Here is a 22,498-nt window from a genome sequence, read left to right on the forward strand (position 1 = left end):
GCCTGGGTCTGGAACCGGAACGTCCAGCCCAGGGCACCATCCGGTATGGTAAACCCTAACCCTTATCTTTCTGCCAGGCCCCTCCCCAAAGCAGCATGGAAAGCAAGGAAGCTCCCTGTAAGTGGCGGGTGGCTTTTTCCCAACGTCATCTCTAACAAACGGATGCAAGTTTCAGCTTCCAAGAGAAGTTCTGGAAACCGGTCGACTCTTCCATCATCCATCATGTTCCCATTGTGCAGCGGGCATCCATCTTCTGGATCTTCTGACCCAACATGGAATTCCAATCTCCTGCCACAACACCACTCCGCTCTCAGGATGCTAAGCACTGTATGTACATGTACATACCTCGGTAGACGAGGTGCGCAATCCTGCACCACGATCCCGAACCAAGATCACATTTCAGCTCTGGATGACACACGTGGCAACCCATGTGCATGCCGAGCCCGGGGGTTAATGTGTAACTACTACTGCCTGACCGTCGGTAGCTGGCATGATCGACGAAGACTCGCAGCTTGATCTCTGCACCTCTCAAGCATTGTTGGGGATCGAGAGCTTTGTAATTCTTCAGCACAAAATCGGCATGGCATCCTGCAGCCTCATGCATGCCCTATGCCTCGCCCCACACCCTTTGTCCGCCCGTCTGCCGGCGTCCCTCCCTCCAAACTCCGGCCGCCCTGCGAGGTGCCAGGAACCCGGCTCTTGGGACGAACCATGAGACATCACCCGCAGTGCCTGCCGGCGAACTGCCGGTGCCTTGCCAATTGGGGTTGATCTCCCGCTTGAAACTCATGGCTTCCCGGCTACTTGGATCTGGCAGCCGCATGGCTTGCCGTTGATGATACTGGTCTGATTTCCGATCTGAGATCGACATTTGCTGAGGGGCGGCCGAGGGAAAGAAATGGAAAACACCAAGCAGGCCATCCGACCTGGCCCACTGAGAGCTTTTTCGCCATAACAAGCAACTCAACTGCGCAAAGGCCTTTCGGAGGCTGCCAAACTAGTACCATTCGGCGCAATCTAGTGCGAGAGGGAGCGGGGAAAGCCAACACTACCTGGCCAAAGTTCCCCTCTCACGTCTGTTTGCCCCCCCTCAATGACCAACCTGCAAGCTCACCTCTTATTACCACCCCTCTGGGATGCCGCTGTCTGTCCACACATTCCCGCGTTGCCGATCCCTGTTCCCACAACAAGATCCCGGTCTCCCCAACCTTCTGCTCGCCTTCTCCCGCGTCGCCTAGACCCATTCCCCTCCTCTGGACTCAATCCTCCGGGCCCTGTGTCCAGTACGTTTACTTGGAGACTTGCCATGACGTCGATCGCCCCCCATGAATGGCCATGAAACCCATGAGCAAGGGTTGTAAGTCAGCCCAAGATGTCCAAAGCTTGGCCCCTCCTTCTCTTAACCCACCCTCTTCTCCGACCGCCATCTTCATATCCGCCAATAAATCAGTCTGGTTGAGACGAGATCAAGCTGCATGCGAATGCTTATCGGGAAACAAAAGCCCCACCGCCTGAGTGCAGTGTTTTCACCTCGCCTCCTGCTAATGCCGAGCTGACCAAAGCTGTATGGAACACGACGAACCCCAGGCTCGCGGGATGGCTTTGCTGCTTTGGTCCTGGGCACCAATGCCACGACGTGGGTGTGGAAAAGACATGGCTCTTTTCGTCATCTGCATTGTCACCGCCGTGATGCTTGGGCAGGGGCTGGTGTCGGTGGCGGCGGCGGCGGCGATATTGAACATAAACTCGAGAAGATAGGTTAGGTCAGAAAGGTTGGCGAGAGTCTTGTTGAGACCTTCCAGATGACCAGGACATGGCAGAACGTACAGTACATATTTCAATGATTCTCTATCTGCCTATGTATCCATCAACGAACCCTAGGAGATATTTTGGGCTAGAGTAAATCGGCCTTGGGGCAACTAGTATTGCCAATCGCCCTTCTGCCCGTCAAGATTGTTCGGCACTCCCTATAACTAGCTGACACCTCATCGCTGGAAACTCCTCAATATGGCTTTCTCCACATCCACTATAGCAACCAAACCCGAGTCTCCTCCTCCCAAGGACACTCCCAGCGACCTCGAGCGCCAAGACCCTCCTAAGTCCCAACAGCCTAGCGAGACGGATATGACAGCCTCCTCTTGCCAGTCCCATACCTTGCCATCATCACGATGGAGACGGTTCCTGGCATCCCTGACTCCTGAGGAGGGCGAGGTCTACCACCCGGACACCGAGCGTTCTGGAAAGCCAAAGTGGTATCGTCGGTTGCTCGATGCCGGGCTCGAGGAGAACGGCGTCAAGCCCGTCCCTATAGAAGAACGCACCTCTACCCAGTACGGCAACCTGTTCACCGTGTTCTTTACGTGCTTGATGTGTCTACTTCCGTACGTACCACCACCTATCTTGAAGGCCATGTCCCGGGCGGTGTCGAGGACTAATGGAATGCCTATTGGTCTGTCATTGACTGGCTCTGACTTCTCCGTTTACTTGGTGCTTGTAGGATCCCAACCGGCATGCTGGCGACCCTCGGCACGGGTTTGAGCCTCCGAGATGCCTCGCTTACCATCCTGTTCTTCGGTCTCCTGACATGTATCCCTCCTGCCTTCATGGGCATCGGCGGTATGGAGACGGGCATGAGGCAGCTGGTACAAGCTCGCTATTCGTTTGGGTATGTAAAGCCACAATGCTAATGTCTTTGTTGCCAGGTTGGTAAGCAAGCCATCGGAAATTGTGCTGACACAGGGTCTCTGCATACAGCCTCTACCTTGTAACCATCCCCCTGCTTTTCAATGCCGCCACGCTGACCGGCTTCTCTCTCCTCTCGTCTGTCGTGGGCGGGCAGGCCCTGGCGGCGCTGGACCCGACACGCATCTCCGTCGAAGTGGGTATCATCGTCGCTTGCGTGGTCTCCTTCGCCGTCTCGTTTCTCGGGTTCCGCGCCGTGCACTTCTGGGAGCGGTGGACTTGGATCCCCAACCTCATCAGCATCGTCATCGCCGTCGGTTGCGGCGGTAAGTACCTCCACCTCCAGGCGGATGCGGAGCCGGCGACCCCAGCCAAGGTTCTGTCGCTGGGAGGACTGATTGCCGGCTACTTCATCACCTTTGGTGGGACGGTGTCCGATTACTCCATCTACCACAACCCGCGAAAAGCATCAAGGTTAGTAAATGTCACAACCCCCTTCTCCTCCGCTTAATCCCCGCACGCCAACTGACCAATCGCACACTCACTCACCACTAACCAAACAATCAAACAGAACCCGCGTCTTCCTCTACATCTACCTCGGCCTCCTCCTCCCCTCCATCCCCCTCCTCATCCTCGGCTGCGCCATCGGCGGCGCGGTCCCCAACGTTCCCGAATGGCACCTGGCCTACCACTCCACCGGCATCGGAGGCGTCATGGCCGCCATGCTCTCCCCGGCCGGCGGCTTCGGCCGCTTCGTCCTCGTCCTCCTCGCCCTCAGCATCATCGGCAACATCACCATGAGCATGTACAGCATCGCGCTCAACCTGCAGATGCTCATACCTCTGTTCGCGCGCGTCCCACGCGCCGTCTTCATCTTGGTCGCTATGGCGCTCATGGCGCCCATGGCGGTGCGCGCCGCCCACCAGTGGGAGGAGAGCCTGGGCAATTTCCTGGCCGTGATTGGCTACTGGGCGGGATGTTTTGATGCCGTGCTGATCGAAGAGCTGGTGGTGTTTCGCGGGCTGGATTATTCGAGCTACGATCACGCGATTTGGAATGTGGGCAGGAAGCTGCCGCCCGGGCTGGCGGCGATGGGAGCGTCGCTGGCGAGTTTAGGCCTGGTGATTCCCGGCATGGCGGCGCCTTGGTACACGGGCCCGATCGCGAAAGTGACGGGGGATATAGGATTTGAGATCGCGTTTGTGGGGACGGCGTTGGTATATTTTCCACTGAGGTCGTTGGAGACTCGGTGGAGAGGTGACTTGTGATAGAGGTTACAAAGGAGAACAGCATGTGAAAGATGATGAAGGAAAGGGCCGGGAGGGAGGGGAGGAGGGAGGGGGAGGGGGGGGGGGGGGGGGGCACAAAATCTCCAAAATCCTTTGGCTAGGGGCTTGGATATAAGCCATTGGTTTGGTTAAAAGGATAGATGTGCTCTTGGTCCAGGAAACGGTAAAAGTCAGGACTGGACGGGACGGGAGGCCTTCTGTTCCTGTGTTTTGATGGCGAGCGAAGGCATTCAGGGGTATCTGTTGACTTACTTCCATGTTCTGGGGGCTCACTTTTCTTGCAAGAATTACCACACGTCACAAAGGATTAAATCGAGGAAGCATTGCTAAAGACGATGAATGTGAACAATGAAACAATGTATTTTGATCCATTGCATTCCCAATAATACACCAGGATATACCACACCAACTCTCTCTCTTATTTACAACAATCACTTCTTCTTCGCCTTCTTGGACGGTCTTGCGTTCTTTTCCCTCCTCTTCTCCTTGAGAAGCCTGGCCTTGCGTATATCGTCGGCCGACTTGAGCTCGCGGCGACTGCCCTCTCCATCCTTGAACTTGCCGATCCTCTTCTCCTTGGCCTCCGCGACGCGCCGCTTGCGCACATGGTAGTCGTCGCGGTACTTGTCCGCCTCCTTGGGCGCCTTCTCCTGCTTGTGCTTGAAGTGGCGACCGCCGGCGGCGCCCGGCGCGGCGCCGGGACCAGCGGTGAAGTGCCGCACGAGCTGGGGCTTCTCGACCTCGCCGACGGCGGGCAGGCGGCCGAGGCGGTGGGCGCGGCGCCACTTTTCGAAGCGGCCCGACTGGAACGAGGCGGCAATCTTGACGCCCGACTCGCCGCGGATCATCTTTGTGCTTCCGGCGCGCGAGCCGTCCTCGTCGTTTGTGCGGGCGACATACTTGCTGTGGCGCTTGTCCCAGCGCATCTTGGGGCGGGTGGGCAAGCCGAACGCCTTGGCGCCCTCGTCGTTGTTGAGGTCCATGGCGGCGTCGCGCGCGGCCTCGACGAACGTGCCGCCCGACGTTACGCCGTACGCCCGCTCCTCGGCCACGCTCGTGGTGCGTGGCGTGTATGACATGTACACTTCGGGGTCTTCGAAGGATGTCTTGCCCTTATGGGCCTTGGCGCTGCTGGTGACGGTGACTTCAAGCTCCGAGTCGGAGTCGTCGTCTTCGTCCTCCCACATATCGTCGCCGTAGCCTTCTTCTTGGAATGGCTCATCGTCTTCTCCTGACCGTTCCGCGTCGCCGCTCTTTCCGTTGACCGGAACGTCGTCGCCATCCGCATCTGCCATTTCGGCATCTTCATCCTTTTTCGGGCCCCTCCTCGGGCCAACCTTTGCCCTGAACGTCCGCATCACTTCGGCAGCTTTATTTTTTGTTGATTTCCCTTGTGGGCCGATTTCGAAGATGGTTTCCTGAGGTTTGAAGCCGCTGATCTTGGAAAGCAGCTTCTCGCGGGCCTCCTCGGCATCAGCAGCTGAGGCGCCAAACAGCGGGTGCAGTTGCGACCAGGCCTTCGAGGCGATAATGTCACGAGCCCGCTTGGCGCTCTGGCTTGATGCCGAGTTCCTAGTCTTCATGTAAAGCTTCTCGGCCTTGATTGTGACGCGCTTCATGGCGCTCAGGTCGTCAGACTCGTCGAGAACCTTGGAGACCCACTCCACTTGGTTCTCGAGTTCGGCCCTCTTGAGGGTGCCCACAACCACGTCCCGAGCAAACGAGGGCTCTTTGACCTCCTGGCCTACAACCAGCTTCCGGCCGAGGAAGAGTTGGAGGTCGAGCAGGTAAGGAAGATCCGACTCTCTGACGAGGGCGTAAGCCCAACCGCGCTGGCCGGCACGGGCCGTACGACCGACACGGTGGACAAAGATTTTAGGTTGAGAGGGGAAGTCATAGTTGATGACGTTGGCCAGTACCGGGATATCGACACCGCGTGCAGCCACGTCTGTGACCACAAGGATGTTGGTCCGTCCACGGCGAAAGGTGTCGACTTGGATCTTACGCGCCGTCTGGTCAAGAGAGCCGTAAAGGTACGAGACGGAGAAACCAGCGTGCCGTAGCAGATTGGCCAGGTACTCAACATGGTGCTTCGTGGCTGCGAAGATGATGGTCGAGTGCTCCGTTGGCTTTTCTTTCGGGTTAGGCCTGTCGGAGCCGCGCTTCCGCTTCTTGGATTTCGGCTGCTCCGAGTTCTCCTCATCATTGACCCCCATGGGAGCGCCAAGAGGCATCTTGATGACATCGTGAAGGATGTGCAACAAGGCTGCCTCCTTCTCGCCGGCCTTGACGGAGAAGAAGGCGCTCTCCAGGTCAGGAGACACCTTGGTCTCTGCGTCGAGGCGGACTAGGCTGGGCTCCTGGAGACCAGCGCGGGCGAACTCGACGAGCGACGACGGGAGAGTGGCGGAGAAGAGCAGGGTTTGACGGGATGGAGGTAGGGCGTGCAGGATCTCTGTGAGTTGGGCCGCGAAGCCCATCTCGAATAGGCGGTCGGCCTCGTCGAAGACGACATATTTGATAGACGAGAGGTCCAGCGACATTTCGACCTTGAGGTGCAGGAAGCGGCCAGGAGTCGCGATGATGATGTCTGGGTTGGTGGCCATCATGGCGAACTGCTCTTCGAGACTGTCACCACCGACGAGCAGGACTGTCTTGAGATCAGTGCCCTTACCGAGCTCCTTGACAACCTTGAGCGTCTGCAAGGCCAGCTCACGGGATGGCGACATGATGAGGGCGCGTGCACCAACGCGGGCGCTATGGGCCTTAAGGCGCTCAATCATGGGAATGACGAAGGCGGCGGTCTTTCCGGAACCGGTACGGGCCATGCCGACAACATCGCGGCGTTCGAGGATCAGGGGGATGGTCTTGCGCTGGATTGGGGTTGGCACAGAGAAGCCCTTGCGAGCAATGGCGCGGAGAAGGTTGGGGTTGAGACCTATGCATGATGTGAGCAATGTGAATAGCGGGTATGGTGACACGCTGACTGACCCATGGACTGGAATCCGCCGCCCTTCTTGGATGACTTGGTTTGGGAGACGGGCGCCTTGCGGTTGGAGCTCCGCTGTTGCTGTGTGATGAAGTCCTCATCATCATCTGAGCCGCCGTTCTCCAAACCACCTTCTCCTCCTGCATTTAGCAAATCCCCAAAGTCGAGATCGGCAGGCTGCTTGGATGCACTGCCGTTCTTGTTTTGGACCCCATCGTCGCTGTCGCTGTCGCTGTCGAAGTCGTTCGCAAACAAGGACCCAGCAATGTCGACCTCGTTCTCGGAAGGAGCCGGCGAGGCCGCTCGTTTCTTCATTGCGAATTATTGTCGCGCTGCCGGGGCAGCAGTCTGTGCGGTAGTACGAAACGAATTGGGCACTCACCGTGGTCGAGGTGAAGAGTGCTCGGGACTTGAAAGATGTTGTTTGGATCTGAGATTTCAATGGAGCTCTCCTGCCGTTCCAAATTTTAGTGGGGCATGTCTTATCGCTTATCGCACACCCCTGTCAGATCTCCACGCCAGCCGCCCGCCAAGGTTCTTGCTGTTGTTGCTGCTGACTTCATCCTTTCCTCCAACTCTTTTGTTGGGTCTCATCAACTGCCTTTCCGCCTTGTCAACTCATCTCCAATCTCAGCTCCGCGCATCCTCACTCTGCTGCGATTCGACCCCGGCTTATAATAATAATACTTTAATTTTGAACCGGGCACACATCGATATCACGATGGCGACGACGGATGCCAAGGACGAGCCCGTCGACTCGCGGGACGCCCTCGAGGTTCTCGAGGCTGAGGCTAAGGAGTTTGAGAAGGATGCCGAGATCGATCGCATCTTGAAGGCCTTCCGGTTAGATGCGTATGTCTTCCCCTGGCCCCGCCTGTTTTGTGTCATTAACATTTGTCTGACGATACTGACCTTAACCCCCCAGCTACGCCGTCCTCGGTCTCAAACCCGGCGTGCCGGAGTCCGACATCAAGCTCGCCTACCGCAAAAAGTCCCTGCTCATCCATCCCGACAAGACCAAGAACCCCCTGGCGCCAGAGGCCTTCGACCGTCTCAAGAAGGCCCAGACGGAACTGATGGACGAGAAGCACCGCGCCCAACTCGACGAGGCCATCGCCGACGCCCGCATGCTGGTGCTGCGCGAGAAGAAATGGACCGTTGACAGCCCGGAGCTCAAGACTCCTGAGTTCGAGAAACTGTGGGACGAAAAGATCAAGTTCGTGCTTATCGAGAACGAGCAGCGCCGCCGCCGCCAGCTGCGCGCGCAGATGCAGGAGGAGGGCCGCGAGCAACGCCGTCAGGAGGAGGAGGCCGAGGCTCGCCGCCGCAAGCGCCAGCACGAGGAGGAGTGGGAGGCCACCCGCGACCAGAGGATTAATAGTTGGAGGCAGTTCCAGAAGTCAAAACAGGGAGGCAGCGGCAGCGGCGAACCTTCCAAGAAAAAGAAGAAGCTCAAGCCGATTGGTTGAGAGTGGGGTTGTTAAATGGCTTGGGCTTCTTCTTAAGGTTATCTCTGTGAACTGTTCTATCGACGAGGATACGAGCCACTGATTGGGTTGACGGAGTATGGAGTACTGCTATCCGGCGAGGGGTATTTAGAGGCCGCTGTGTGAGTTGCTCTGACAAGAGGCCGAATCTGATCCATTAACCTAACATGAGAAGAAAGGTTTTTCAACACCAAAACGCCTTGTCCGGAAGTGACCCAAAATCTCAGGAATAATCAGTCACAAGGACCGATTAATAAGGACATGTCTCCTGGTCTGTCTCGAAGGAGCCGCGCATACATAATATGCATTAACCCTCTTTCCAGCAGCCACGGATTCCAGCTTCCATCCCATCGGTACACAGCTCTCCTCCCATACTTCGCCATGCCGGTCCCTATGCCTTGGGCGCATGCTTCTTCTTGTACTGCACAAATCTCGACAGATTCAGCGCGGCCTCATCGGCGCGCGTCCTCAGCTCTGTCTGTGCGCGCTTGTCAATCCCCTTAGCAAGCGCCCGCACCCGGGGCATGAGCGCCTCGAGGTGCGCCAAGAAGCCATCCTTCCAGAACACCTCGCGGTCGCACGGTAGTTCCTCGTCGCCATACAGGTCGAAGATCTGATTCAACGCCTCGATCACATCCGCGGGGGGCGCCGTGAAGGAGGTTGCTGCCGCCTCGCTACCACTGCCGTTGCTATTGCCGATCCCAAGCACCGCAGTCATCAGGAACACGCCCACCTCCCGGTTCACCTCGATGGGGGCCGGGTCGCGTGCAATCGAGCCGAGAACGCCAATGCACTTGACGCCGATTCCCTGGAACGGGTCTTCTGGCGCGTCTTCGGCCGCGCCGCCCTTTTCTTTTGTTTCCTGTTGTTGCTGCTGTTGCTGCTGGCGCTGCGCTCCTGCGGTGGCGCGATACAGAGTCATGAACTTGCGATGTTGGTCACCCTCGAGCGGTGTCTCGCCTTTGAGGGTGCGCGCGACGGCCCACGCAAGACTGGTGATCTGCGTGGCGAGGCCGAGGTCGGCGCTGTCGGTCTCCAGGATGGGCGCCACCACCTTGCGCCAGATCTTTTTGGCTATCGGGTACCACGAGGTATAGATATTGGCGTTCTCGCCGTTCTCGAACTCGAGGCATGAGATGGTCCAGGAGATGTTGTTGAGCGCGGAGAGGGCACGGGATTGTACGGCGAGCGAAGTGTCGTTGTCGAGTGGAAGCTGACCGGCGAGACGGATTAATTGGGGCACTGCACGCTGGAGGAGTTCGCGGAGTGTAGGGAGGTCGTCGAGATCGCCAGACCCGGAACCCTCGCCGCCGGTGACGAGGTCCATGTCAGCTTCGAGTTCGGAGGTGATAGAATCCTCATCTCCCTCTTCGTCGTCGTCGTCCCCTTCTTCTCCTTCCTCTTCTTGATCCCCATCATCGGAGGCTCCATCAACATCCATGGCGTCTGCGTCGCCGTCATCATCGATTCCATTCCACTCCTCCTCATCTTCGGCCTTGGCACTGGCGCCGAGCGGCGCACGGTTCCCCTTCTGCAGTGTCTCGTGGAAGTCTGTCCCGATAGATGCCAAGATCTCCAAGGCGACCTGCACGATCTCGGCCGGGCCCGATGTGCCATTTGGTGCCGTCACACTGCTCGGTGTCACCTGCTCCAGGGCGCGGGTGAGGCCGGGGATCAAGATGGCGTCGCAAGCACCGTCCTTGCCTGGGCTGTGGTCGAGCCAGTTCAGCGAGGCGAAGACGTTGTGCAGGACTCCACACGACAGCACGGAGCGCGGGCCGGCGCCCGTGGCGAGCTTCAACAACACATCGTAGCATTGCGTTTCGGGATCGTTGGTTATGGCCTGTCCAAGTTGTAGATTGTCCTCGGAGAGGGTGGTGAGGCAGGACATGGCTTCATCAAAGATATCTTGAGGAGCAATGTCGGTTGCAACCAGACGGAAGAGGAAGCGAAGGATTGTTTGGTTTGCGACGATGGCGGTCAAGATCTCGTCCCTGGCAAGGGCGAGAAGGTTGAGAAGGGTCAGCAAGGAGGTGGTGATGTCCCAAACGAGTCGCTGCTGGGCTTTGAGCAGTTTCGAGAAAAGGGGCTCGGAGGCCGTAAGCGTTTCGAGAATCTGTATATGGTCAGCAAGGTCCCTCATGCCCGCTTGACCAGTCACGCATTGGAAGTGTCACGTACCGCCTTTGCAGCATGCTCAATCGCCGTCAACACATCCTGCCGATACAAGTGGACGCAAAAGTCCGCCTCCTCCTCCTGAGCCAAAACCTTGAGGATCTCCCACCCGGCGGCGCGACTGTCAATGCTGTTGTCGGTCAGGGTTTCGGTCAAGACGACGTGCACGACCTGTTCGCGCAGGAGCAGCTTGCGGCACCGGGCATCCTGGACAATGTTGGCGACGGCGCCGGCTGCGGCGGTCCTCGACTTCGCATCGGGGCTCTTGAGGTCTCGAATGACAGGAAGAATCTTTGCTTCGCGCAGTTTGGCCAGCTCCGGGTCGGATGGCGGCTTGACGGGTTTGGCAATGGGGTCGGTGCGGTTGCCCCGCACACGGTTACGGCGGGATTTGCCCATGGTTCCTGATGTGGCTATTTGGGAGTGCGTTTGCAATGCCTGAGAGATTCTGGAAGGAATTGTAGCTGGTTGTGAGGGTTGTTTAAACTTTACGGTTGTCTAGTCGACGAGTATTGGAGAGAACCGCAAAAAAAGTTGGAAAAATGTCAAAGCTGCCCCTCGTGCCCCACCATTCCGCAGCCCGGGGTTGCATGGATACCCCCGTCAGTGGAGCCGAGGTGGGTCTCAGCTGCACGGGACGGGATGGAAGGTTGCAGGGATCCACTCGGCTGCGGCACTTCCCTTCGTCGCAAGATGCAAGCTTCCATCAGATGTGTGAGCTCTTCCCATCTTCAACTTCAAATGAAGGATCGGGACGTCTGAGATTGGACTTCTCCACTTCGTACGGTGATGCGCAAGTTCTCAACATCCTCGCCGTCCCCGTCGGCGCTTACCACACTAATTAGTCCTTCTCTCCTTCAACATCCGTGCTAGGTGCGCGGCACCACCACCACCACCACCACCGCTGCTGTCACGATGGGGCCTATGTTCCTCAGCGCTGAGGAACGCGCAAAAAAGGATGACGACCTCCGGGCTCCTGGGACGGGCTTTAGGCTCCCATTGTTCCGGTCACGATGGGCACCTTCATCCTCAGCGCACCGTAGTCGGGTCTTGCTGAGGCGCCTGGTCCTGGTCCTCATACTGGCGCTTCTCGTCTACCTCTTCATCCACAACATGCCCGACCCGGTGCCCAACCGCCCCTACTACCGTCCTCTGTACAATCCTATCCCTGGAAAACAAGATCCTGGAGGGCCATCTAAGAAAGCCGGCCCGAATCAGGGGAGCGCAACGGCGGCCGGTGAGAGTGACTTCAGGGGCGGACACTCCTCGGGTGGGTACAACGGACCCTTTAAGTTGGAGAGACTGTCCGAGTCCTTGCAAAACATCCGTGCCAGCACCGCCGGTGGATACTCGTCGAACCGGAACGTGCTCTTCGCCGCAGCGAGTCTCAGGAGTGCTGCCCTCCTGCTTCCCCTGGCTTGTGGCATGGCCAATGAGAGGCACAGTCATGTGCACCTTGCATTGATGGGAGGGAGCGGTGTTGAGATTGGGGATCTGAAGGCTGTGAACGGTGTTGATGAGTCGTGCGAGGTGATTTTTCATGGTATGCGACAAGCATTGTCTCTCTGAATATCCCCAAGTCCGATCCCGCTGACGACTCGTGCATGTAGACGGCCGGCCAAATATGGCAACACGGTCCTCCAATAAGCGTCTCAAACAAGCCACTATCCAGGCAATATGTGAGTCAATATTGTTGTCAACTGAGCAGTGCTAGTTTGTTTGGTGGTTCTGACACAGCGCCAGATGACATTCATCAACACATGCACCCGCAAGCTCTCATTGTGGACGCATCTGAATTCGAAGAGGACTACTTTCTAGCCGGGGCCAGAGAGGTGACAGCTGCATTTGGAATTACCCTGATCGAGCTGCCCGAAAACGGTTATTCCAGGCTTGGTTGGATCACAAAATTGGACAGTTCGTCGTTGGCCGGTACGTCATCTTGTTCCCCTTCTAGCCCAATGAGTGATAAGACAGCCGCTAACACCCATGCCACGCAGCCTGGGGAAATGTCAAGATTGAAATCCTTGTCCCTTCATCTCAGGCTGTCCCAGGGAGCCTCACTCACCTCCTCAGCTCTTTGTCCGCGGCCGATTTCTCAGCAGGGCCAATCCCTCATCTCACCCTCGAGCTGCCGCCACAGCTGGACCGTCCAACGGCCGAGTACCTCAAGAACTTCCAATGGCCGCCCGGCCGGCGGACTTCTTCGTCCCCGTCACAACTCACGCTACGCCATCGTATCCCTCGCGCCAGACTTACCGAGGAAGAAAGCTCGGTGCGTTTCCTCGAGTCGTTCTGGCCAAGTGCAGACCAAAAACACTCTCACGTGTTGGTTTTGTCGCCACACGTTGAGGTGTCTGCTCAGTTCTTTCATTGTATGTCCCCCATATCCACATCTGTCACGCGTTATCATTGTTGTTTCTCCGCTGGTGCTAACTCATCCCACCCCTCAAGACCTCAAATACACCATCTTACACTACCTCTACTCCCATCCCGCGCAAACCCACGATTGGGATGCCCGCCTCCTCGGCATCAGCCTCGACCTCCCCGCCACCCTCCTCGATGACACCCCCTTCAACCCTCCATCCTCACCATTCTCCTCCTCCACTTCCAGACCAACAACCCCCTTCCTATGGCAAGCCCCCAACAGCCACGCCTTCCTCTTCGTCGGTCCCAAATGGGCCGAGCTCCACGCCCTCGTGTCCCAAACCCTCGCCTACCAACACCGTAATCCGCACGCCACCCACCCAGACAAGCTGGTCGGCACTTCCCGCCCGGCCTGGCTCGAGCACGTCCTCCGCCTCGCCCGCGCAAGGGGCTACGTCGCGCTCTACCCCAGCCCGACCGCCGCGAGACACTTGGCGGTGGCGCACTCGGAGCTGCATCGCCCGCCAGAAGAGTATGCAAACGCTGCCACAAACGGCAGCGATAGCGGTATTAGCGGTAGCGAATTACCCCTGGCTGTGGGGAGCGTGCTGGATCTGGAAAGTTTGCTGCCTTCCTCAGCCGGCCGGTTGCCTTTGCTTGAGGAACTGCCGCTGCTTGCCTGGGATGGCAAAGAGACGACGGTGGCTGGGCTTGAGAGCGAAGCGAAGAGGTATGTCGATGAGTTTCGGCGCAAGGTGGGTGGCTGTGACGACAAGGCTGCGGAGGAGGTGGGGACTCGGCAAGGTTCGTTGACGAGGGATCTGTTTTGCTTTGGGGCGGAGGAATAGAGCAAACCAAGGACAGATCGGGCTGGCGAGTTGGGCTTTGTGTTTACTAAGACCATGGAACATACGATTATTGGATGTTGAGGCGGGTTGGGTGGTTATTTTATGTTTCATCATGCTATTTAATCTCCGAGGCGCACTCAAACAGCTTGGATTGTTTAAACTAGGACCTGAATATCCTATCCCAATGGACTCAGAGATTTGTTACAAGACGCACGTGGGAAACACCCGTCACTATTTATCAGCCGTCTCGGCATGCTTGTTGACAATCAGTAACGTCACACACGATGCCACGATACACAGGGCGATGGCGGCCATGACCTATTGCTGTCAGAAGCCTGTTTTCTTTCGTTCCAGGATGTAACAGAATGAGTTGACTTACAACCTGGGTCCTCCAGCCGCTCTGGACGATGGCGGCGCGGCGGCTGTATTTGTTGACCGTTTCTGATGCGAAAGTCGCTCAGCATGATTCCCTACTGCTAGTGTGGGTACAGTGTTCAATGGGCGACGCAAAACTCACTCGTATAATTTGCAATCCCGACCCCCAGGCAGCTCACAGACAAGGCCCAAAAGATGCTGCCCAGGGGAACCGCCATGCGCAACTCGAGATCGCTGGCGGTTTTCCGGAGGTGGAATGACAGAACAATGGCCACGGATACGATGGCCATGTAGATGGAGAGCCTGAGATAAGACAGGAAGGCTAGGTGCATAGGGTTTGTTAGGCTTCATGGAAACCGTTCATGTCAGGAGATGTTTGACTCATTAATACATACTCCTCTCATTGGCGCAGTGATCACGGCAATCGCTCTGCTCGTTGTCAAATAGGAGCGGGCCGAGCAGCGGCGGGAAGCAGAAGACGTTCTCGATGTTGATGTCGGCGCGTCTGGAGGATATTAAGTCAGGTATGTGTAAGTCACCGGGGAGCGGGCTTCATGTAAGTGAGGGTTGAAGCGAGATAGGACTGCTTACTGCCTGATGGCCGACACCTCGACCGGCCTGGTTAACTCGGAGAGCGGCGCACAGCCGACTCCAGTACACCATGCCGTTGCAGTTTCTTCCTCGTCTATGATGGGTGCGAGGGTATGAGTCGTAGCCATGCTGTAATAGATGGGAGGTTGGAATTGGTACTGAATCAGGTAGTCAGAATAGTCAATCCATCGATCTAGGACAAGATGGAAACTTGAATTCCCCTCAAAATCTAGGTGATGGACAGTCCAGGATCCCTTCACTCTTTTCTCTTCGAGGCTCAGGGCAAGAACCAGAGGCTGGGGTCCCTCTCATGAGCAATGACGCCTTCGAGCACATTGTCTTGGCTTGACGCTTCGAGGCCAAGATTGACCAATGATTTGACGTGCCACAGATGGTGTCAGTTGCCAAGCCTTGTGGGAAAGGGACCCTCTTATCGCTGCTTATCCAAGGGCCCCGCGCTTGCCGAGAGCCAGACCCACCCCGGGTTTCGGGCCTGACAAAGTGGGGCACGCGTTTAATGGGCTGCACCTCAGGCGCGTCGAGCGCGTCTTTGTTTGATCCCAAACCGCTGCTGTGGTAGGAATTGCTCATCTCCATCAAACCAGATCTGACCTCGCCTCCGCCAAATTCTCTTCCATCAACGCAAACTAGGTACCAGGCGCACAATTCCTCACACATAATGGGTGAGCTTGTCCGATATGATAGAACATCTCCAAGAAAATAATCTGACTCCATCTCCAGCATCATACGGCGGGTATCAACGGACGGGCTACGGTGCCCAAGGAGGCGAGGATGGCGGCGGCTTCATGACAGGCTCACAGCAACAGACCAGCAGCCAAACAGGCGATAAGGTGCGGAGCGGATCGTAGCTTGTACTGTCTTCCTCGTCTAAGTTTGCGTCATGCTAATATGACTCTTCCCTTCCAGAAACGAGAGGAACAGCAAATCCGCCCCGTTACCATCAAGCAGATGCTCGACACCAAGGAGGCGTACCCAGGTGCCGAGCTGATCATTGATAACACCCCGTCCACCCAAGTCACATTCGTCGGCCAGGTCCGCTCCGTCAACGCCGGCAACATCAATGTCAACTACCGCATCGACGACGGCACCGGCATGATCGACTGCAAGCGGTGGCCCAACACCCACGGCGTGCCCGATGACGACGGCACCGCCTTCCCCCCCAACACCTACGTCCGCATTATTGGCCGCCTCCAATCCTTCCATAACAAGCGCAACGTCAACGTGAACTACATGCGCACCATCACAGACTTCAACGAGGTCAACTACCACCTACTCGAGGCCACCTACATCCACCTCACCCTGACCAAGGGCGCCGGCGCGCAGCACGACGCCGACGCCGCTGGAACCTACGGTGGTGGCGGGGATAGCATGTTTGTGGACAGCTACGGCGGCGGCGGTGCCGTGTCTGCTGGTGACCAGACTGCGCTGCTTGCCAGGTTGGGACCTGTCTCGCGAAATGCTCGCACCATGTACCAGTACATGTTGAGCAACGGCGAACAGACCCTCTCCTCGCTCAAGGCCAGGTTTGGCCTCTCCGAACAGGAAGTTCTGGCTGCTGTCGGTGAGCTGCTCGACAATGGCCATATCTACACCACCCAGGACGACGAAACGTGGGCGGTGCTGGATGCGTGATTGTCTCGAGGGCAAGGGTCGTGAGGCTATGTACGGGATGGTAAACGGGATACATGCGGATCAGGGATTGATCGGGGCAAGGGGAAAATAAGCTATTACTACGACTACACGCGTGTGCATTACTGAGGGATACCAGGCGCCAGTTGCTGGCATGTGGCATGATCTGATAGCTGGTTGTTTACGGGAATGGTAAATAACAAGTTCATGTACAACTACAGGCTGAGGGCCGGCGGATGAGACTTGCCAACCGGTCCTCAGATGTGTGTCATGTCTTGGGCATGGCGACAGCACCTCAACAGTCATATGACAGGTACAAATTGCACCTCGACGTGCTGTTGGTTCATTGATGATGAGATGAGAGTTAACAACAATCTGGATGTCTCCTGGTCATAAACTGATGAGATATGGCCAACATGTTAAATGTGGCCAGTGGTCACGTTAACAGTCTGGTTGTCCAGTTGATGGACAGAAAGCAAAACACACTAATCAAACTGATAAGAGGATACAATGAGATGAAACAGAGACAAAAAAGGGCGAAACGGGGAGGGGAAAAGGCGAGGAAAACAAGACTAAAAAAATAAAAAAAATAAAAAAAAAGTAAAAGAAAGAAAAGGAAAACTGACAAGTCATCACGTCATAACCCCATAGCCTCCACCATTCATTCTCCCACCACCAATTTTCAAAAGCCACCCACCAGCCGCCTGATTCCAGAGCGTCGTTTCTTCTTTTCCTCTTCCGAAACCTCCGTCAGGTTCGGACTCGGGCTCGACGAGGCCATCGACGCCTGACAAGTAGAGTGTCGCCGGTGCGACAGCTCGGATCCTCCGCATGGCTCGCGAACCATGATGGACAAACGAACCGGGGCAGATCCGCGCTGGAGGTAGATGTCGCGCTGAACCCGGAAGCCGAACTTTTCGTAGTAGGCGTTGTTGGCTGCCGAGCTGGACTCGAGGTACATGGGTCGGTTTTCGGCGTCGGCCTGGATTGTGCGTGATCATGATGAGTGAGTATGTGAGAGACAGACTCGGGAAGGGAATTGTAGCCAGCCAAAGGGCCAGATTGGTTACAAAGATAGTTCATGGACAAAGGAAGGTGAGAAAACAAAAACATACCTTAGCCATCACATCCCTCAGCAACCGCGCCGCGTACCCCTTTCCTTGCGACCCAGGCTTGGTGCCCAGGTACACGAGGTACCAGGCGTCGGCGTCGCGCGGGCCCAGCACTGAGGTCTTGGTGTCGTGCAGCAGGGGGAGGATCTCGTCGTAGTAGCGCCGTCGTCCCTCGACGGACAGCTCGAAATGAAGACGCCAGAGCCCGCTGCGCAGGTGCGTCCACCAGCCGTCGAGGTTCTTTCCGGGAGGGATCCTGAAGGAAGGGACAGAAAGGGGTGGTTAGCGTTTGACAATCGGGCGGTTGTTTACATTACCCCTGAGTTCCTGTCCCGTATCCCGTCTCTCCATCATCATCCCCTCTGGATATATTGTAGATCCCACCTCAGGGATCTCATCTCCCCCCATTCCTCCACATCAAACCAAAGAAATTGGGAAGAGAAAACACCTACCAAACAGCGACGCTGTCAAACTCGGGCCCCACCGCCGTCACCAACCCTCCCATGCAATGCGCCGCCACCGTATACGCCAGGATATCCACGTGCAGCCGCCAGCGCCTCGCCTCTTCTTTGGCCGTCAGCACTGTCGCGGAAGTAGCGGCGCTATCCATGCTGCTGCTACTTCCACGCCTCTCACCAGCACCAGAATCACTCCCACCGGCATCACTGCCAGGAGTTCCAGCACAACTTCCACACCCACACTGCCCCTGTCCACTATCCCCATTGTAATACCACGCCACCGGCTCCGGGTCCACGTCCACCAGATACCGCGCGTAATCGTCTGCCGCAAAAGCATGCGCGAGCGTCATGGCTGCATCACGCGCCTCGCGCAGAGAGACGCGGCGCACGCTGGACGGGTCGGTCCAGCGGGTCGGGAGGAGGGTGACGCGTTTGGTGGTGATGGTGGTGGTGGTAGTAGTGGTAGTAGTGGCTTTCGTGGTGGTGGGGTTCGAGTCTTTTGTGGTAGTCTGGGTGGTTGTGATGGTCATGGTAGTATTCGTAGCAGTGGAGTCGGCCGGCTGGGAGGATTTGACGTTGTCATCTGCACCTCCAGGGCTAGGGCTGGGCATGCGGCTTTGAGCCGGCGTGCTGGCGGTGCTGCTGGGGCGGGAGTTGACGCTGCTAGATGCCGTCTTGTCGCTGTCGCTGCTGGCGCCGTTTGAGCCGGAGCTGCTGTTAGACCTGGCGAGGTGATTCAAGGATGAGTCCATGCTGGGCAGGTGGTGGTGGTGACGGCGGTGGTGGTGAGACTAGTGATGATATTCGAGGTTTCTGCCGTCGAGTTGAGTCTAGGAGAAAGGATGACTTTGGTGAGCAACATGGGCGTTGAGACAATCATAGGGAGTGAGTGCAAGGGGCTAGGTGGTGACATCACCGGAGAGGCTGGTTGGCTCAACCCATCCCGGGCGACGATGAGAACGATGACGGCTTTGACGCACTTGTTGTTGGTCCGACTAGAATTACTTAGATGATTATAATGATTGGGTTGTTTTAATATGTTCTGGATACTGTCGCCCGTGTGGACCCGCGAAAGCTGAGTCCTCGAGATGGGCATGAAGCGGGAGGGATGGCGCAGGCAGTGGAGAGCGGTCCGGAGGTCAGCCGACATCAATGTGGTGTTTTCCCTGAGGTTGATCGGGAAATTAGGTTGTCGTATGTAGGCGGTTGAGGTCAAGGAAAGACGGGAGGCACGGGAGTGAAGGCAGCAGTTATGGTTGGTCGATGAAGGTGATTCGGTTCGGTTACGTCGAGGAGAGCTGGGTGGGCGGTCGAGGCGAGAGGGTCGATGATGCTGAGCTTGACGGTGTCGACAAGGTCGATGACGACGAAGCCGGTTGGGATATCTTTCTACGTGTGTTCCTCAAGGACGAATAGAACAGACACACAGCAACGGCACAGCAACACAAAAACACACACACGAGCACACACACGCAGAGGCACGCCGAAGAAGGGATGCTGCTTGTGTTGCGAGCTGCGGTGGGGATGGTTGAATAAGTAGATGATGATGAGCCAGGTACCTATGTAAATAGGTAGACGAGTAGATGACGATGATGAAAAAGAGATGAGAGTCCGGTTGCTTGGCAGCAGCCGATGACAGCCAGGCAGAACGCCCCTTGAAGAAGTCTACCCCCTAGAAGGGGGAATGTACAAGGCCGGAGAGCGACGTGCCGGGATGCTCAGTTCGAAAGCCAAGAGATGTCTGTCTCTGAGGACTAGAAAGAGAGAGAGAGAGAGAGAGAAGGAAAGTTGGGAGGGTGCGCCGAGACGGGGAATAAGTACCCGAACAAAGGCTTACATCCAACGGATGGGTAAGGGGTTGTCGTCACTGTGCGGGAACTAGGATCTAGGTATCGGAGGTTCCACAACAACCCGAGACATGTTGGATAGGGCCAGCAGGACGTGGCAAGCAAAGCTGATGGCCGGTCCCAAGCGGCAATGGGCGGAACCTATGACAAGCCTGGCCCAGTGTTCGGGAGAGACATTCAACTGGATGCATAAGGTATTCAGGGTATCACACTACAAAGTACCGTCCCTAGGTAAGTACTTGCGAGCCAACCGCCTCACTGGTCTCGGTATGATGTAAGTCAAATCCTCGAGAGCCTCATCCAATGCCAGCTGTCAGGCTCCAGTAAGCAAAAGATAGGTAATAGCAGCCGCCGGTTAAGTACTAGTACGTCATGATAAACCAGGAAGAGGAAAAGGACACAGACCGGTGGCTCAGTCCAGACAGCTGTCCGTCGTAAACAGGGATCGCGGCGGCGCACCCGGTCAGCTCCCCGGAGATACGGCGACTTCATTGGTGATTGAGGTCCGGCTGCCGGCAGGGGTTGTGGGGATGAGGTGCCGTTGCTGTCGGTCGGCCGACTCCGAGTGGGGGTCATGGGGCAGCCGAGTCGCCGGGGGGGTTGGGGGTTGGAGAGGTGATGGAATCCTGAGAAGATGGTAAGGTGGGATATTGGTATAGGATCAACGTATATGCATGTATATACATACCTCTCAAGCTTCTGATGACATGCTAAGGACGAGCATGGACAGGGGTGCGCTTACTGGAACGACGGTCAACGGTGAGACTGGAGGATGTGAGTGAAGATGCACTTTGACACTCATCGGCGGTGTAAGTACACAGGAGGACTAGTCACACTGACGCCAGGCCCGCTGTCCTTGGCTCACACCCCGGCCGCCACCCTGTTGTTGTCCTGCAAGGCGATGGAGTTCGCTCGGACGCTTCCAATCACGACTTGGCCGCGACTTGGCGAATGTCAACAGGCCGAGCAAGAGATCCATTCAGAGATGGTCCCGGACACACGGAGCATGCAAGCCCCATCAGGTGACGTTGCTGGTGATGTTTCAGGGATGATCGAGATACTAGTGTAGAGATGATTCTAGATAACAAAGGGCATGAGGCTCCAAGTTAATTCCTTACTGGAGCAGACTACTCCGTACCCCACGCCGGCTCACTTCTGGAAGTCCATAGCAGAAGAGCACATGTTGTGCGCTCCCATCGCCTCCACGATCGTTCCAACCGCAACCACGTTCCTACAACGCATTTCCCCCACTAGGATGCAGGATGCTCAAACGGGAAGCAACGCAGCTCATTGTGCGCGGCGTCTCATTTGTCGACGCGGAGGAGCGCGGATATCTCAGGCATAAGAGTAATGGCGTCCAAAGAAACAATCAGAAGTAAGACGAGGAACGTGGCCAAGCGCCAACACACGAACCCGATCAACCTCCCTTGGGATCTTTTTCATGATCCTCCTCTTCCTCCTCCTGGCCCTATGACGTATTCAGGGCCTCCCTCCCGACCCTTCCCCCTCTACAATACACTGTGTCTAAATCCATTCTCTGTATCCTTTGTTCTGTTCCAGGTTCACATGCGCCGGATCTCCTGCTCATTCAGGTACTTCTCAAGGCCCGAGTCAAGATGCTTCCACCAGTCAAAGAGCAACGATTCGCAGATGAGCTTGAACCAGGGGGTGAACTTGAGGGATGGGTCGGCGAACATCTCCTTGAGGCGCTCGGGCGACACATACTTGGTGTCGCGTACCTCATTCGGGTTGGGCCTGAGGTCGACGTTGGCCTTGATGAAGAGGATGTAGTCAACTGTGCGCACGTGTTAGTCGCGAGCCAGCCAGCAAGACACATCTGTCTGTCCATTTCTGTCGCCTAAAGCACGTAGGGCTGCCAACTTACTCTCGTGCTCCCCCCACTTGCCGTCGCTGGGCGCCTTGTAGTGGATGCGGGTCAGAAACTTGAAGTCCTCAAAAGGGACCTGCTCGGGCTTGATGCCGAGCTCGTGCTCCAGTTTGCGGCGCGCAGCATTCTTGACGCCCCGAACCGCCTCCTCAAGGGTCACGCCCGTCTCGGTCGACACGTTGAGCGGGTGCGAGCAGCATGTGTTGGTCCACATGTCCGGGAAGGTGATCTTCTCGGAGGCGCGCTGCTGCAGGAGCAGTTCGTTCTTGTCGTTAAACAGGAAGACGGAAAAGGCGCGGTGCAGGAGGCCCTTCTCGATGTTGGTCATGAGGTGGCCTGTGGGGTAGGGAGTTGCGTCAGTTTTTTTGTTTTGATGTCTTGCATGTCTGGGGGGCACTCACAAAGCTTCTTGCTTGCGGTGCCGATGGGAACGTCGTTCTCGTCCAGGACGATGCACACCTCGTCCATGAGACGGATCTGCTCCTCATCGTGGCCGTCGAGGGCATCGTTGCGGGTGTCAATGTCGGGGAACAGGCTGAGAATGGTGTCGGCGGTGATGCCTGTCGAAGTCACAGTGGTGGTGGTGGTCGCCATGGGTGTTGGTGCCTCGCGGCTGAAGTCAACAAAGTGCAAAGGACGAAAAAGCTCTGTAGGAGCGGGAGCACTCGAAACTCGGTTTTTGGCGGGAGGGCAATGAGCGAAACCAGACAAAGACGCGATGAATGAGCGGTCTTTTGGAGCGT

The 22,498-nt window shown here is 56.8% G+C and overlaps 9 protein-coding genes across 9 annotated transcripts; 4 read left to right on the forward strand and 5 right to left on the reverse strand.

Moving 5' to 3' along the window:
• Positions 1-2,007: 2,007 nt before the first annotated feature.
• VTJ04DRAFT_4713 (uncharacterized protein) lies at positions 2,008-3,950 on the forward strand (the record flags this gene model as incomplete). Its single annotated transcript, XM_069362751.1, has 4 exons — positions 2,008-2,381; positions 2,498-2,665; positions 2,755-3,156; positions 3,254-3,950. 4 exons carry the CDS (start codon positions 2,008-2,010, stop codon positions 3,948-3,950), a joined length of 1,641 nt encoding a protein of 546 aa, XP_069219666.1.
• Positions 3,951-4,402: 452 nt separating this feature from the next.
• VTJ04DRAFT_4714 (uncharacterized protein) lies at positions 4,403-7,275 on the reverse strand (the record flags this gene model as incomplete). The annotated part of the gene is made up of 2 exons (XM_069362752.1): positions 4,403-6,909; positions 6,963-7,275. 2 exons carry the CDS (start codon positions 7,273-7,275, stop codon positions 4,403-4,405), a joined length of 2,820 nt encoding a protein of 939 aa, XP_069219667.1.
• Positions 7,276-7,681: 406 nt separating this feature from the next.
• VTJ04DRAFT_4715 (uncharacterized protein) lies at positions 7,682-8,429 on the forward strand (the record flags this gene model as incomplete). Its single annotated transcript, XM_069362753.1, has 2 exons — positions 7,682-7,812; positions 7,886-8,429. The coding sequence occupies 2 exons, from the start codon at positions 7,682-7,684 to the stop codon at positions 8,427-8,429; spliced, it is 675 nt and encodes a 224-aa protein (XP_069219668.1).
• Positions 8,430-8,838: 409 nt separating this feature from the next.
• On the reverse strand, positions 8,839-11,021 carry VTJ04DRAFT_4716 (uncharacterized protein; the record flags this gene model as incomplete). The annotated part of the gene is made up of 2 exons (XM_069362754.1): positions 8,839-10,563; positions 10,629-11,021. The coding sequence occupies 2 exons, from the start codon at positions 11,019-11,021 to the stop codon at positions 8,839-8,841; spliced, it is 2,118 nt and encodes a 705-aa protein (XP_069219669.1).
• A 516-nt stretch (positions 11,022-11,537) lies between these two features.
• VTJ04DRAFT_4717 (uncharacterized protein) lies at positions 11,538-13,834 on the forward strand (the record flags this gene model as incomplete). The annotated part of the gene is made up of 5 exons (XM_069362755.1): positions 11,538-12,165; positions 12,233-12,301; positions 12,366-12,551; positions 12,620-12,994; positions 13,074-13,834. 5 exons carry the CDS (start codon positions 11,538-11,540, stop codon positions 13,832-13,834), a joined length of 2,019 nt encoding a protein of 672 aa, XP_069219670.1.
• Positions 13,835-14,065: 231 nt separating this feature from the next.
• On the reverse strand, positions 14,066-14,928 carry VTJ04DRAFT_4718 (uncharacterized protein; the record flags this gene model as incomplete). Its single annotated transcript, XM_069362756.1, has 5 exons — positions 14,066-14,152; positions 14,214-14,275; positions 14,352-14,531; positions 14,605-14,714; positions 14,801-14,928. The coding sequence occupies 5 exons, from the start codon at positions 14,926-14,928 to the stop codon at positions 14,066-14,068; spliced, it is 567 nt and encodes a 188-aa protein (XP_069219671.1).
• A 551-nt stretch (positions 14,929-15,479) lies between these two features.
• VTJ04DRAFT_4719 (uncharacterized protein) lies at positions 15,480-16,453 on the forward strand (the record flags this gene model as incomplete). The annotated part of the gene is made up of 3 exons (XM_069362757.1): positions 15,480-15,483; positions 15,542-15,651; positions 15,728-16,453. The coding sequence occupies 3 exons, from the start codon at positions 15,480-15,482 to the stop codon at positions 16,451-16,453; spliced, it is 840 nt and encodes a 279-aa protein (XP_069219672.1).
• A 679-nt stretch (positions 16,454-17,132) lies between these two features.
• On the reverse strand, positions 17,133-18,772 carry VTJ04DRAFT_4720 (uncharacterized protein; the record flags this gene model as incomplete). The annotated part of the gene is made up of 3 exons (XM_069362759.1): positions 17,133-17,432; positions 17,566-17,818; positions 18,015-18,772. The coding sequence occupies 3 exons, from the start codon at positions 18,770-18,772 to the stop codon at positions 17,133-17,135; spliced, it is 1,311 nt and encodes a 436-aa protein (XP_069219673.1).
• Positions 18,773-21,429: 2,657 nt separating this feature from the next.
• Positions 21,430-22,349, reverse strand: VTJ04DRAFT_4721 (uncharacterized protein; the record flags this gene model as incomplete). The annotated part of the gene is made up of 3 exons (XM_069362760.1): positions 21,430-21,662; positions 21,753-22,091; positions 22,157-22,349. 3 exons carry the CDS (start codon positions 22,347-22,349, stop codon positions 21,430-21,432), a joined length of 765 nt encoding a protein of 254 aa, XP_069219674.1.
• Positions 22,350-22,498: the final 149 nt, after the last annotated feature.

The sequence above is a fragment of the Mycothermus thermophilus genome (genome assembly GCF_041956435.1).
Source record: "Mycothermus thermophilus strain CBS 625.91 unplaced genomic scaffold VTJ04scaffold_3, whole genome shotgun sequence".
Lineage (NCBI taxonomy): Eukaryota > Fungi > Ascomycota > Sordariomycetes > Sordariales > Chaetomiaceae > Mycothermus > Mycothermus thermophilus.